This window comes from Mizuhopecten yessoensis, unplaced genomic scaffold (assembly GCF_002113885.1).
Source record: "Mizuhopecten yessoensis strain PY_sf001 unplaced genomic scaffold, ASM211388v2 scaffold10479, whole genome shotgun sequence".
Classification (NCBI taxonomy): domain Eukaryota; kingdom Metazoa; phylum Mollusca; class Bivalvia; order Pectinida; family Pectinidae; genus Mizuhopecten; species Mizuhopecten yessoensis.
Genome location: NW_018408567.1, coordinates 11,732 through 28,350, shown reverse-complemented (window position 1 = coordinate 28,350; position 16,619 = coordinate 11,732). Strand labels below are relative to the sequence as shown.

The 16,619-nt window shown below is 34.2% G+C and overlaps 1 protein-coding gene across 1 annotated transcript; it reads right to left on the bottom strand.

Moving 5' to 3' along the window:
• Positions 1–7,438: 7,438 nt before the first annotated feature.
• LOC110460752 lies at positions 7,439–14,330 on the bottom strand. The gene is made up of 2 exons (XM_021513863.1): positions 13,441–14,330; positions 7,439–9,946 (listed from the first exon to the last, which is right to left on the bottom strand). Exon 2 carries the CDS (start codon positions 9,918–9,920, stop codon positions 8,445–8,447), a length of 1,476 nt encoding a protein of 491 aa, XP_021369538.1. The 5' UTR covers positions 9,921–9,946; positions 13,441–14,330; the 3' UTR covers positions 7,439–8,444.
• Positions 14,331–16,619: the final 2,289 nt, after the last annotated feature.

Genomic DNA, 16,619 nt, shown 5'->3' with positions numbered 1-16,619 from the left:
AGGATTTACTCATTTTAAAGGGATCTGCATATCAAAAATTTATCGTGCATCGTTAAAAAGAAATAAGAGCATTCGTTAATTATGACGCATTGCAATCTTTTTCTTTCATTTGAATCATGATCATCAAACATGTGTCACTTGATTACAGTTTTTAGGATTTCAGAATCGTTTGGTAAACATTAAATAAATCCGCTATTTTATTCATATTTTGGCTGTCAAATGTAAACATGCAGTTTAGTTGCATCTCTTTGCTGTATCATACAGTTTACTTTTTGTCGAAAGCCAATATACATTCTATAAGACAAGTTTACATATTATCATGAGATTTAGATAGGTAATTTTCATTTAGTAAATGTTTGAGTTTGGAAATTCATTTATTTCTTATTCGTACTAAGTCACAAATCGACCTCTTGATCTAAAACATCAAAAATAAGCTAATAACCTATTCTTCCACAATTTTGTATACGTTAACTAAGAGCTGGGTAAGTGTTCCTCTATTGGGGACCAAATAAAATCATTTTTGTACCTCCGAAATCCTTCCAAGAACTCACTGCAGCATCAGCTACCTAGCACCATGCTAGCCTTAATTCATAACATGCAATGAAGCTCTGTTCACTTAAATAATAGATAACACACAGACAATGGTATTGGCGTAATTGGCTAACCTTTACCAGGATGCCGGAATTTAATTTTTTATCTTTGATCAAAATTTCTTTTTTCAAAATTCATTTATTGTTTCATAAAATTTTATTTTAGTGAAGGTGCGGCAAAAGATACCGCCCCTCATTAACTTAAGACAATTACATGTAAGTAACAACGCAATGTCCAAAGTGCGCTGCGAGCGGGCTGCCCCAACCCCTTACCAGTAAGGGGGAGGTAGGATTTGACCATGCTCAGGCCAGCTGGTAAGTGTTTACTCACTTAGTTATTACCAATATCACCTGGGATATTGACGCTGCACATAAACAAACCTAACATCTGAAGATAAACCGGGCATACAGATATGACTGACAAAACTTTGTTCCTTATATAATCAATATTACAATTAATAACAAATATATACGTTCTATTAAAACTTTCAAAACAAGTTCATTGACAAATGACATAACACGATAAGTAAACTATATTGTAATCATTTTTTGAAAAATTAGCTGCATGACATTTAGATGATTAAAAATTGCAAGGTAGCTTATAGGGAGGAGGGAAGGATCAATTTAAGTGTTCACAATTTTTTCTCAAACTAATATGGCGTCTTGATACAGCAGCGAGAGTGAGGGGTTTATCAGCTTCCACCCCACGGGGCTCTCGTTGCTACCTCTGACCAATGGGCATTAACCTTGACCTATTTTAACCAATGGCAGCTGGCCTTGACATATCTTTAACTTACATAAATATTTAGAACTGATGTCACAAAATACGGAATCAAAATCTATAAAAAACATACGGAATAATTTCATCAACCAAAAAATTGTATATATAAATATATACTTTAATTTTCAAAAATTGTAGGTTACCTTGCCAATGTGGTCATTCTGTCAATATTTGACTTGTTATCCTCTTTTAAATGCAAAAACTTGACATCCGAAATATTTTTACAAAGTGTTCGTTTTAAAAATTTGCGGCATACATTTTATCTATTACTGAAATGCAACTATTGGTGAAATGAATTAGGAAAAAATCGTTCACTTTGAGGCGGAAAACGTGTGCTAAAAAGAGATATTGTCACTAAGGCTGACCGTCCGTGCACCTTTTTTGGCGATAACTGTACAAAAATGATTTTGTATTTTCATTCCAAAATGGTTCTCTCGAGCGGGACATTTTTGTCATTCAACAGAGATATTCGAACGAGACGATGAACAATAAATGTTGAGTAGCGTTCATATGGTGATGTTTAGATATATGTTTAATTACAATCCATGAAAGATTACTTGTTTGTAGATTACGGATTCTACTACGTTAAAAACAATTTCCATTCCGACTGCACCTCATGTTCATGGGGCACAGTGAAAATGTGGTAGTGCAGACATAGAAACCCACAGGCTGATGTCAGACATCACTTGCTTGTCCTTTACCTGGACATAAAATATAGTCTGATTAACTATTTGCTAAACTATAGGATGTTCATATCTTCAATTATACAGGTTGACAATCTCTGGCAAAACAAAATAATGTGTTCTCTTAACTGATAGCACTAGCATGGCATGTCGCCAAGTGCGCTTATGAAACCTGGAAAGGCTTTGTGTGTCCAACAAAATACAAACTGACGAACGTGAATATGATTTGTATTATAAACATTATTTGTACCCAATGTTGAATATTTATACTTTGTAATCCATCAATACCATCGTAAACGATCCAAATCGTCACCTCACCTAACAGCAGATCCCCCGAGAACAGACATTTCATCAATCATTCAACCTCCTATATATTGCTGAACTTCTCTACTTCTGTTTCCTGTTTTAACCAATGCAATGCTTCCTTGTCGTTTCTAGCCTGCTCCTTCTGATGGTAACACTGCATAGCCACTCTATTGGAGATCCTTGTAGGATGTTAGTGATTGGCATCCTCGATATCCAGGGGTTACGCTCACTTTCTCACCTTCGCACCCTTGGAAGAAGTCATAGCAAAATTGAAGGCTCAATGTGCAGCACCTTTAGGTTGAGACGAGAAGACTAGTTTGATCCTCTTATGTACATCAAAAGAATCTCGAGTCTCGCGGTCGCGTAACTGTACAACTTACTGGGGGTGCATTTGTCCCTTTTACTTTCTTTAGATAATTTGTTTGCGAAATGATAAGCCAGTTTAACCGTGCTGTCATCCAGGTATTGTTTCTCAGTTTTACTTCTCATCTCCGTTGTCTTCGAACATTTCCACATGTATTAAGTACTGATAGTCGTAAATGGCAGCGCAATTCACTTTGGGATGGGTTTTTTTTATACTCGCAGCGATTTAGTATTCATATACACGCCATCCGACATACTTTTATAGTTTCAGTTTTCGTTCCGTAGATGTCAGGACGACTGATGTTTACTTCCGTAGTTTTTGACAAACTGAGGTAAAAAGATACAACCGACTTGAGAAATACGCGTCACTGAAATGTTTAACAAAGGTTAGTATAAAGGGGAAAATATTTTAAAGATATGTGCTAAATTTTGAACTTATATTTATATAATCAATACTAGTTCAGGAATAGTTGGTAGTTTCCACCTAGATGGCGAGTTGTGTCTCTTTACACGTTTAGAGTGACTTCCTCTGAGTTTAAAGTTTGGCAGACATTTTCTGCATAGATTATCATATCTTTTGAAAAAATTATGATATTGCAATTATGTAAAGTGATATATGATGTAGAATATTTACTCCACATACTCAAATAAAGTGTTTACATTATAATCTTCAACTTCAGGGTTTTTTAAGAATCTAAATTTTAAATTTTTGTTTAAAAATTTTGATTCTCTCAATAAATACACATTCAAATTGTGCCTAAACCACTATTCAGTCTCCATAACTTTCCCAGTGGCGTTGATTTACGCTTCCACGTGTAAAATCAAGAAACACTTATAACAGCACGAATATCTTTGATATGATGTCACTATGAGATGACCTCATGCTTTCGTTGCGAAAGTTTTAAAACAAAATTGGCTTCTGCATAAACTAAAATGAAGACAATTATAAAACATCGCTTAAGAGCGTGTGATATGATGATTTGAGGAACTATTAATTTTAAAACTGGCTCCCTCTCGTTTCAAAATGTATTTCTATTTTTAATCTGCATGTCGTTTTCATCTTCATTATATTTCCAAATAGTTATTGATTTCCTTGTAAGAGTTGCTATCTCAATTTTGTATTATTATTATTGTTATTTGAATTGTTTTCTTCATTAAGCGGATAACAATTGATACTTAAAAATTGCTTATATAAATCCGTTTTCGACTCTTCAGAATCGACCTCGCTGCGCAAAATACACGCAACACAATAAACAACATACGCTTGTCATCCAATTATATGTTCACACTTTGGGGACGACACCGATGCATATTACCAAGAAGTTGTGAGAGCTATCGCTCTCTAGTCATATCAGTAGAAAAACAAGATGTCAAGCTGCTCAATCACAGCAAACTATTCAGTTCACCTAGCATATGCTACACCGATGAATAAAAAACCAAAAGCAAGAAAAACACATTTAATCATTTTAGTTGTCAGCTTTTTATTCGTTTAAACACGATTTTCATCTGGTTTTGTAAGCTAACCAGCACAAGCTTCAGCCTTACACATGTGTAGTTATATCAAGTAGAAAATAGTTTACCATCTCAATGACGACATTCATTTTTCTTGTCAAATTTCTCAGTCAAGTGATTAATATAGAGTTATAAAAACGCACAAAGCACCACAGAAATACCAGTTTAAATATCAACAACACTCTTAGACTTGCACCATATTCCTATTTCCTTACTAGTAATTCAATTTATATGTACGACGTAGACTTATGACTTTAAAATGTAATACACATTATACATTTCTCACTGGCTAATTGTCTACAACAAAAGATTTCAAAAGATATCATTATTGAGATCCCGAGATAATTATTGTATTTCTCATGAAGTTAGTCATTATAGACTTTAAATATTTCATAAATAACATCAAGCAAATGTATCCTAGCACCTTATCAATTCGTCAGTCTAACACCTAATGTATTCTTTTATATATAACAAAGATCAGCGATCCTATATCGAACACATTTGAAGTGTAAATGTTCAAATGCTAAATACTATAAATCCTTTAGATATTTATTTAAAGCTTTTACTATTACAAAAGAACACCTTATATTAAATACCACCACATATCCAAACCACCGTTTTAAGTGCGTAACAAGTTTGTACGAGAATTGGACAAAAACATAACACACCCTGTTGGTGTACATAGCAAGTTTGAAGGAGAATTCCCGGAAAAAACACACCGCGTCTGTGTATAAGGTTAATGAGACGCTTGCATACTTTTAGTCCAGTTATAAAAATAGAAACAGTCGTGGTTACTGCATAGAACGATTACAAAACAGTTCAAATATTGTTGTAGCTAGGCAACAGGGATTGCTTACAAAGTAATCTGACCAGCCTTTTCCTAATTAGCCACATACTATTGTGAAATATTCTAATCTGAGACAAGACTGTGCAGTATGATCATGCTGTGATCTTAATGTATATTTAAACCATTTGTCCTAAAAAACACAAACTAATAATAAGTACGTTTGTCCCTTTGGAGGTACATCGAGTTCAGGCAGCTGTTTCCTTGTGTATAACGATTTGACATATTGTTTCTAATTTACTGTAATCTATAATCTAACGATTTGATTGAATCTCCGTTTAACCCTTTCATACCTATGTAACTTAAGTAAATCTTACCATGCATTGCTTTGTATGAGTTCATTATGGTTTACAGTGGTGAAAGGGTTAATAACACGATTAAGATATCTGTGAAAGTCATGTAAAATCATGTTTCGCAAATGTCCGATTTTGTTCATTTAAAAATGCACACTATTCTTGATAATCAATAAAACAATAACAAAAATTGTCTTTTATGTCCAACGTAGTTTAAAGTAGTATATGATATGCATTCAATGAGGAAATTATCAGAAATTTAACAGAATACTTAAATATAAATATATATAACAACAGTAACAAAAGTATATCACACCATTTCTGTGTTCATAATAAGCCGATGGGATAATTCAGATAATAACAAAACACGTCTATGTATAAAGTTACTTAGACGCGTGTATACTTTAGATCCAGTTATAAAAATGGAAACAATCATGCTAATTGTATAGAACGTCTACAAAATAGTTCAAATATTGTTGTAGCTAGGCAACAGGGATTGCTTACAAAGTAATCTGACCAGCAGTTGCTTAATTGGTCACATTGCTATTGCGAAATACTTGCAGTCTGCTACAAGTCTCTGTTTAGAATAATTGAACTGTGGTCTAAATGTATGTTCAAATCATTTATCCTCACAGCGACATCATTATAATAAGTACGTGTGTCCCGTTGGAGGTGCATTGAGTTCCGATTGTGACTAATTAGGTCAAATTAACCTCTATGGAGTCAATTGAATCTCCGTTTTAATTACACGACCAGGCACATACTGTGCAAAACATATAAAATTATGTTTTGCATATTTTGCATATTTTGTTTATAAAACATGCATACTTCTTTCGAAAAAAAATAACTTCTTTTGATTAAAAAAATTGTAACAACATGAGCAAAGACAAAACACACAACCACAAGGAAATGCACATACTGTATTTAAAGATAAATAACTTTCGACTCTCCCTTGCAGACACACAGATTTCGAAAGTTTAAAGACTTAATGTACCGATTTTTAACTAACAAACACTCTTAAAAATCACGATGACATTAGGTGTTTTCGACTCGTTAACAGCACGCATAATATATATCAATAGCTATAACATTGCCAGAGGAAACATGATAAGCTAGATATTTCATTCGCCATATTATAGCTCAAACAAGCACATTATACCATATAGGTGTTGACATAAAACATGTAATATATATACATATATAAACGCTAGCTGATTATAGTCTTCGTGTTTTGTTTTATTAATATATATATATATATATATATATATATATATTCTTAATGGCACACTGGAACAAAATATACCACAGTGTAAAAACACAAGGACAAATATAAAACAGTGTCAACACACAAGGTCAAAATATACCGCAGTGTCAACACGCAAGATTAAAATAAAGATATCACAGTGTCAACACATAAGGACAACATATAGCACAGTGTCAGCTCACTGGGACAAACATAACACAGTGTCAACACACACGGGCACAAACAACCATTATAGTGTTACAGCACTAAGACAAAATGTACCACAGCGTCAAATCACAACGACAAAATACATCTCAACTTTATCTAAGTAGGACAATCTTTACCACAGCGTCAACACACAAGGACAACATATACCAGAGTGTCGACAAACAAGGACAACATATACCACAGTGTCAACACACAAGGTTAAGATATACCACAGTGTCAATACACAAGGTTAAAATAGACCATAGTGTCAACACACAAGGTTAAAATATACCACAGTGTCAACACACAAGGTCAAAATGTACCACAGCGTCAAATCACAACGACAAAATACATCTCAGTTTCATCACAGTAGGACAATCTTTACCACAGCGTCAACACACAAGGACAACATATACAAGAGTGTCGACACACAAGGACAACATATACCACAGTGTCGACACACAAGGAAAACATATACCAGAGTGTCGACACACAAGGTCAACATATACCACAGTGTCAACAAACAAGGTTAAAATATACCACAGTGTCAACACACAAGGTTAAAATATACCATAGTGTCAACACACAAGGTTACAATATATCACAGTGTCAACACACAAGGACAACATATACCAGAGTGTCGACACACAAGGACAACATATAACAGAGTGTCAACACACAAAGAAAAGTATCCATAATTTCAACGCAAAGAGAAAAAATCGTGAGTCGAATTCGACATTGAAATAAAAAGTTAACAGGAATCCTCAAAACAATACAATAGAAATCATGAAACCCTTAAAAACAACGTAAGTGAGAAACAGTTGATTCGGAAGAGTAAACACGTCCTGTGCCACATGTTGCACCTGTCACGATATGTCTCGTTTGTAATGATCAACGATCCAAAATACAAAGAACAAAACCTTTAAGTTTGATTATTGTTAACCATGTCTTGATGAATTATATAACTACGTCATCAAAAAATGGAGTCTGTCCGAAGTCTACAGGAAGCGTCTTACCAGAAATCCTGGTACTGATAATGGGCTCTTGAGAACGGAATCAACTGTGCCATGTAAGCAGTATAAGTATAGGGAATCGATATAAGTTACTGAGTATTTAAATAAGTTAAAATAAGAAATCACAGGGCAATGACATTTCCAATCTAACCCTTTCACCACTGTGGGCCATAATGGACTCTTCCAGATCAATGCACGGTACAGTTTACTTTCGTTACATAGGGGTGAAAGGTTTAACAGATATATGCATAACCACGATATGCAGAACTAAACGATAGTATTAGTATACAGACCCATTCATCATTTTTACGTTTATCTTTCGGATTTATTGCGTAATACTTGTAAAGGTAACAAAACTGTATATGGGGGTTTTATGGAAAATGAAGATTGATAATTATCGATGGATTAAAATAACTTAATATCAATTCGGTATTTGCTATCTTGTTTGAAGTTTTTAACGCCACACTTTTTTCACATATAAAAGTTACTAAAGCTGACGTTTTCTACACAACATAACAATACCGATGTGTGGACGAGCCAAGAGTACATCAAAAGAAAATGATATTTGATAAAATATAATTTTATCAAAATGTTGTATCTAAATATAATCTAAACTTCCTCTAAACTCTCCGGATGTTTGTGTCGGCAACGCTTATATTTTTTATAGATATACCACGCGTCCACAAAACGCATATATGACGTTACGCGCGATGCATCCACAGACGTTAGGTATGACGTCATAGGGCATGACGTCAAGCGCCAGAAATCTACATAGTATGTGTAGGGCATGAGATACCATACAAGACAGATAATGCACTTATTGAAACGCTGACAGTCACATAGAACAAGGGCCGGCTCCGCCTTCTTTTCCAAAACGTAATAGCCAATCACACGCACTTGAACTATTTCAATCAATGAAAGCAATACTAAACATTTCGGAAGATAGTGCCAGTACCATAAGTTTGCAAAGAAGAAACATTTAGACAAATGGACGCAAACTACATGATAATATTTAAGAGATAACAAGTTTTTGTTTACTACCAAAAAGCCCGCTGAGTATGCTATAATAAGAAGTGGAATGACGACTAGAAAAATATCCCGTACGGTAACAATGCCCCACAAACCAAAATTGAGCATTACATAAACAAGGACACAGAAGAGAAATAATTCTTCAATGAAATGCAACTCTGATTGTATTCGCCCTTTTTTGGAACTTCGATGAGCTCCTAGAGTACTATCAGAACATGTCTTGCATTTGACTAGTTTCCTATCGCATAACCACTCCTGTACTCGTTGGCTAACGTGCAACTGAAAGTATTCAACTGTTGAGATTATTAAAAGCTGAAGTTCTAGAGGCATTTGTAACGTGAAAACATCTTTCAAATAAAAAACATATTTTGAAATAACACAACAATAAAGTATGAAATCGATTAATGGTTTTTCCGAAAAGAAATGTATATGAGTAAAAATTATTATCACAGCAAACATAATGGATGGAATATTTGCAATCAATGTATATAATGTATATGGAGCAATTACGTATAATAAAACTAGACATATAAAAAAAAATTTGACTTTGAATATATGTACATGAACACCGGGCAGCATTTCTTGGATTGTGTTTTTGTAAACGACCACTTTAGAATGAATTGTTTCACTTTGTTCTTGGGCGCCTTTCTCAGGCGTATTGTCCCGTACTTCCCTTAAACACCTCCTCTTTCGTATTTCTTCGTAAAAGGTAAGTTGAATTAGCTCCATCAATGTAAGACCCATGAGTGTATAGTGCCAATTATACCACGTCGTGGTAAACACAAAAGTAAAACACACCGCCTTCAACGCCATCCAACAATAGGCCAGGATTCCAAACGATGATCCAGGAAAAGATTCCTTGTGCGAGTAAAACACCATGAATACGAAAAGGGCAAGATAAAGCTTCGACATGAAATTCTCGTAGAAATCAGGGAAATTTATCACATAAATTGTAAGATACCATAAGCCAATGATTTCTATAATAGTTTTCCATTTGTTCTTAGAATGTCCATTTTCCTTAGTTTCCATGACAACAACATTTGTATCTGGTGGCATTCTTCTGAATCGTCGTTTTTCATCAACTGGAATTGTAAAAGAAGACAAATGATGAATTCACATTTATGAACGAAAACTAAATTGCCATCAGGATAGTCACACAGTCACACAAATAAACTCTTTATTATACAGAGAAATGACCAACGATAATTCACACAAATAAATATATAATACATGACACAGAAAAATGGACACTGACAATAAATAAATTCCTATTATAAGTAATGATCAAAACGCCAAGAAACACTTATCTTAATGTTACCGTGATATCTAACACATTTAGTAGCCAGGTTATTTGTTGGTAAGTAACATCTCAACAACAACAATTTGATAACAACCTTAGTCATCGGCGTGTTAGCATCATAAACAATGTCATACTTTACACCTATAGCTTAGACAAAACCTATTGAATATCTACCTAATTAACTATTTTCATACATATTATTCTAAAACAATATTCCGTAACGCGATGCCATATGTGCAAAAATTTACCATAGTACACATTTCTGAACTTAAATCTTTAATGAAAATATTTGTTCATCACCACGGACCATGATACCCTTACTGCGTTGGTGACAATGTGCAGGTTTGGAAAGGGGGAAAAATGTCTCTCATCTTACGTTGATTTTCGTGTCTTTAAACCTTTTTTATTATCTTTATTTAGTGCCATACCCTGCGTTAATTTAGTCATATTCTTGCGATATTTATACGAAAAGGGTTGAAAAACTTGTTTTTTGTGCATGTAACTAGATACTATGGAAAAAAAGAGATCAGAATATACAGTGTCAACTTTTATCATATTTGATGTCGTTAATGCAATTCTTAGGATCTTTGGGGGACATATACACATAAGACAGACTATTATTCTATACATAAAGATTAAACGGATTGTATTAAATAGACATGACGGTATAAATGCAATTCCTTTACAAACATTTTCTATGTTGTTTAATTTTACCTCAAATTACCTGGTGGCATCATATTGAATGATATAAAATTGACATAAACCAAACGTAAGACAGAGTTATATATTGATTATGTTGTTGTCATTTTAAAGGTAGTTATCAAAATTTTACCAGTCACTTAATAATAATAATAATAATAATAATAATATATAACATGTATATAGCGCCCTATATAATTTGTAAAATTACTCTAAAGCGCTTTGCAACATATGGATAATAGTAATGGTTATAATTGTGAAAACAAAAAACAAAGGCTTCCAATCACTTTTATACATTAAAGCAAGCAATGTGCACATAATTAACAAATAAAAGGGTGGTATTTACATGATGTCATTGCAAGGATTTGATCTATTATGACTTTGGCAGTCCCCGCCAGGTAAATTATATGATACCTTTCATCGATGTCCACACTTTTTTCTGTCAGATTATGGGACTTTTATCTTTACATCTTGCTGTGGTATTGGATACCAATATTGTTTTTTGCTTTGATAGAGATTATAATCTTTTTCATTTAAAGGCGCATAGATGGAAAAGACTCAATTGGATTGAATTTACCTATTATAATTCAATTACAGGTATTACCTACCTACATATATGTAAGCCTTTTAAACATCAATCGTTACATCATTCTGATATTGGCACTACAAAATCTACTTTATGACTGCTATAGGGTTGAGGGAAGACACGTAGCCTGGTGGCTCACATTGCATAGTGACGAGAACAATCGACACATTCCTGAAATAATGAATTATTTTAACTGCTGATACACAAAAGATTCCTGTAATGTCTTATATACCCAACCGTTTCCTATCACTCGCCCTATACAAAGAATGTCATAAATCTAAAAATCTGCCCATTTATCTGTCAATCGACCTAAAAACTGCATTCTTTTATAACGAATCTATGTACTTATCATTTGCGACAGGTTAAGTTTTTTTTCGATTGGAAACAGATCGGGTTTTTCCGTAATACTGTTGAAGTCAGTTAGGACTAATCATGTCGTGAATCTCAATTCAAATTATAAGATTCCTGAATAGATTTCGTTTGACCTGTGTAGCTGGTACCCACGTAAGAAAGAATTGAAACGTCTGTTACATCTTTGTTTGATTAAGGAGTAATCTATCTATGCAACAAATAAAAGAGGCCACTGGATAATCTAGGTACTATAGCGAGGCGTACCGAAATCCCCTAGTCGATTCATTAGTGTAAACTGAGATATTGTTTTGTAAAAGACATTTGCAGATTATCCATAATAGATGAAGTCTTATTTTTAATATTTATGTTTTTATGAATTAGAACTTAAAATTATGACTTCCGTAATAAATATCATAACTTGCACTTTTGTGCGTACTGTGCCTATGCTACTGAAATCATAGCGAATCGGAGATACATGATACAATATCAAGCCGTTAAGCTGACAACACTAGGATCAACTGGGTCATCTTAATCTCTTTTTGAACAAACACCTCCACCCCCTCTAAAATGTCAAGGTGCGCTGACACTAAGAATAGCAATATATTTGACACGAGAACATTAAGACGAGGAATTAGTCGTTACCAGAAGGTGAATGTATCTGTAATGAATGCGATAGGCCATCGGGGTATAACAGTTTACATGATGAAGTTAGAACAGCTTGAAAACTGACAGGGGGGCTCTTTCATGGACATTTACGGCAATCCAAAGTCTAGCCGTCGAAACGTTACAGATCCGAGCAGCATTTGTTGTTTTATATGACACTACACGCGGCATACTATTAATAGATGTTGTTCGGCTACATGACATGAATTGATTTATTAATTTGTTACCTATGACTATTACCTGGTAATAGATACAGTGTGGCAAAAATGAATTACCCTGCAGAAACACATCTGTTTCATCATTCTAGTACTGAACGATGGACATCCTAACAATTCCAAATTACTGTTAAAACATAAGGGTAGGTGGTGCAAGTATATTTAAGGTAGACATTTATGCATTTTCCCAATCGACATCAATGTACAACATGTATACGGGTATAATAGCATTGTTCTTTTTCCCACACTCATTCTACAACTGTGTACTGATAATAAGTCCAGAAACCTACGAACAGATTGACTCAGCTAATGTATTACTGTCATTGTACGTACCCAACCTATTTCCTGTTTAATATTTAACAGTTTTCACGCGATAGATGCAATTTAGAACATCACAAAGCTTGCCAGCTCTTCACATTTCTCGTAAATGTACACACATTTATACCATTTTATCCCGACACATGTTACATCGATCCTATTACAGTGACGTCAAGCACGACTCTATTCAAAATATATTTCCATTCAAAACGTAAACGCCTATTCGTTTGAGTAAACAAGTCTCGTACCTGCCGTCTTTGTATAGTGAAAATATTTCAGGCGGTTTTGGATTATAAAAATCGATTTCTTATGAACTAATATCTTACATTAATGAAGTTATAATTAAACGGTATGGATTGCTAGTAGGATCAATGTGTCTACTTATAACTATCTGGCAAGACCTAATTATCTTTCAGTGAAATGTACAAGAAGACATACACTCACCTTGCAATGGTAGATGTCCATGTAGATAGAAAACCGTCCTGTGTGCTGTTTAATCTCGATTCCAAAGTCCTTGGCTTTAAAAGCAGCCGCAAATGGTCACATGTTGGAGCTTGTTTGAAGATATTTGTAATAGCAGTTCTTTAAATAGTCCATCGGTAGTCTGTCGACATGAAAATACAAAAGAGTAAACAGACGACCCACTACTGGTGATCGATGCGTCTATGCTTGTGTGTGTAAATTACATTCAGTGGTTTGCCTTCACTCGCAGGAGTCCGTGCTTTGTCGTCGTTTATATATATCCGTTGAAATATTGATAATCTCAAAACAGATGACGACAAAGTGCAACAGAATTTTGTTTTTATAAGCTTAGAAGTGTTATCGAATGTCATAGTTGATCATTAGGTCGCCGTTTGTTTTGTACCAGTTGCGTAAACGTATATGTTATCTAATATCGAGACTGTTTGTCCCAGTGATTTCATCAAATCGAGGTTAGATTGTTCAACTGTGTTTACCGCATTTCTCGCCCGTTTCCTTCGCCATTACATATCCATATGTCACGAAATAGGTTTTTGTTCACGAAATAAAGTCTGAAGAGTTACCACTCAGTAAACAACCCGATCTGTATCTGACGTATCAAACTACCGTTTCCAGGTAAAACTATGACGGACGTTTTCCTTCATATGGTGTGTATGTTGTTTGGGTCGGGTACCTGTCACCTGTACGTACCCGGTTTTTGATAACAATGCTCATCCACGCCATACCAACGATTTCACATTATTATCCTATTGTTAATAGTATTTCGGTGTCCCTTTACTTCACCAGGACCTCCGCATAGACGACTTAAATACCGATAGAAAGGCGTAACAACGGTTAAGGCCTTTCAAACGAGGAAGCAGAATGATACTGCAGAGATTTAAGTTACAAGGAACGCGACAGAAACCAGCAGATACACTTAAACATCACATATTACCAGACTGAGTCACAAGATCAAGGAAATGTTCAAAGTGAATCTAAGCCGTCTGACCTTGGTGGCTAGGCTTAAGCAGCGAGCGATGTTTAAACCTTACCACAAACGAGAATTTAGTTATTTTGCACACTTTCATAGATACAACATAATAAATGTGTATAATTCTGGTTTTTTATTAGTATTATTATATAGTTGAGATGTGTTATATCATTTATTTGACAGACATCACAAACCCCGCACTTTAAATGGTTTTATATAGACAAACACTTTAAACTGTAGTTGTGTTGTATGACCCGTTGCCATGGTGCATATACAACTGAACTCTTCTACTAACATGAACAAACATGGAAAATGATTCGACGATAGCATCGCCGATTGAAAACGTATTCGAAAAACAGATCAGTGGCTCTCTATTTATCCAGTTTGCAAAACAAATATCAACAAAACACAGCGAATTTGCAAGTACTTGAAAAGCAGACGATAAACCTCTGGATTTTGTTATTTGTATAAAGTCAATATATTACACTGCATACAATTTCCCTATGCGATTATTTAAATGTTTCGTTAAGGAGGGTAAAACAGAATATAATGTTTCAGTCAGGTAGAGTGTTAAATCTAAGATCAACCAGTTTGGCTTGTAATTGGATACAAGGTCCAAGATATTATTTCCTTTATATAAACTACATGTTCATTGACGTCATTTCGACAATAACTACCAACCAGGTCCCTACATTATTTTTACACAAAAGAAAACTAAGAACGCAAGAGGTAAATTTACATTGCACAAACTATCAGTGTACCGCTTTATTCTCAGAGGCATTAATAGAAAAATATAAATACTGTCTATCAAGTGTTCCTTAAATATAACCTTTTATTTGTTAAAATATGAACGTAACACACATAAATATGTAATTGCACTTGAAATTGAATATAAGAAAAATATCAGAAGAGGAATTATAATTATACATGAAGAAAATTGAATCCAGCGATCAGAATGATACCTCACTATATAAAAGAGACACTATACTACAGGCCTCGCGGAATCATGATTAAGATGATATGTCGCCGATCTAGAATCTAGAATTTATAATTACCGCCATATCGTATTACCCGTTTACTGTACATCAAAACGGCAATCTGACATTTAAAGGACTTTGCAGAGAGGATAGTAGGTAGTGAAGACACGTCCGTGATTAAAATATTGGGGAAACACACACCAAAAATGTTATCAAAGCATGTTAAGCTTGTGCTCTTTAGAAAAGTCAAACTAGTAGCAATGGAAATTTATTGACCATTTTCTTTAAAGTTAGTAAAGTTAACATACACATAAAATCAGTCCTACAACCAGGTGAAAATGTATACAATATGAATTTGTTTTGTCTAAAATGTTCTTGAAAAACCCCAGACAAACTCTACACAACTGAAAAGTCTATATATAAATGGAACAGGTACATGCTAATTTTAAGTCATAAAGTCGGTCGACACATTCCCGACAATAACGTCTTTATATCTTCATGAATTTCGGTCGAAATGGGAAAACATCATGAATGTGCTATTTTTGTACAAGTCTGCGTCGTCATTTGGACATCAAAGTGGTTTTTTTTTCATTTCTCATTGTATAGTTTTATTATATAATCTCCTAAAAAATCAGACGTTTATATGCGTATGAATAGACAAATACACAAAGCAGGGAGCCATCGCCAATGGCTTATCTGGCCAGCGATAAAATACAGGTTTAGACTTACGAAGACATTATTCACTCTGCATATCAGCATAATTATTACAACACATTTTACAAAATTGAGTGAGTGATAAACAGCAAAACAGACATATTATGGAGGATGGACAATATAATTGGTATGTAATTGATATGTCTGTCAATGTAAAACTATACATGTGTATTGTGTGAATCTGAATATATGTCTGTCAATGTAACTGATCTCAGTTGTGAAGCAGAAATGAAAAATTTGCGAAAACAGTGACATTGAAACCGACGATTAACACATATATATTATATATAATTTTAAAAAATCATGTGAAGTAGGTAAGTAAAGAAAAGAAAAAAAGATATGACGAGCGACTTAAAAAACAAGCTGTTTTCAACCTTCGCAGGGCTCTTAAGGTTTAAGCATGAATAACCTCGTGAAGGATGAAAACATGATTTATTCGGTCGTTAGATCCTATTTTTTTTCTATACTATATATAAGCTAAA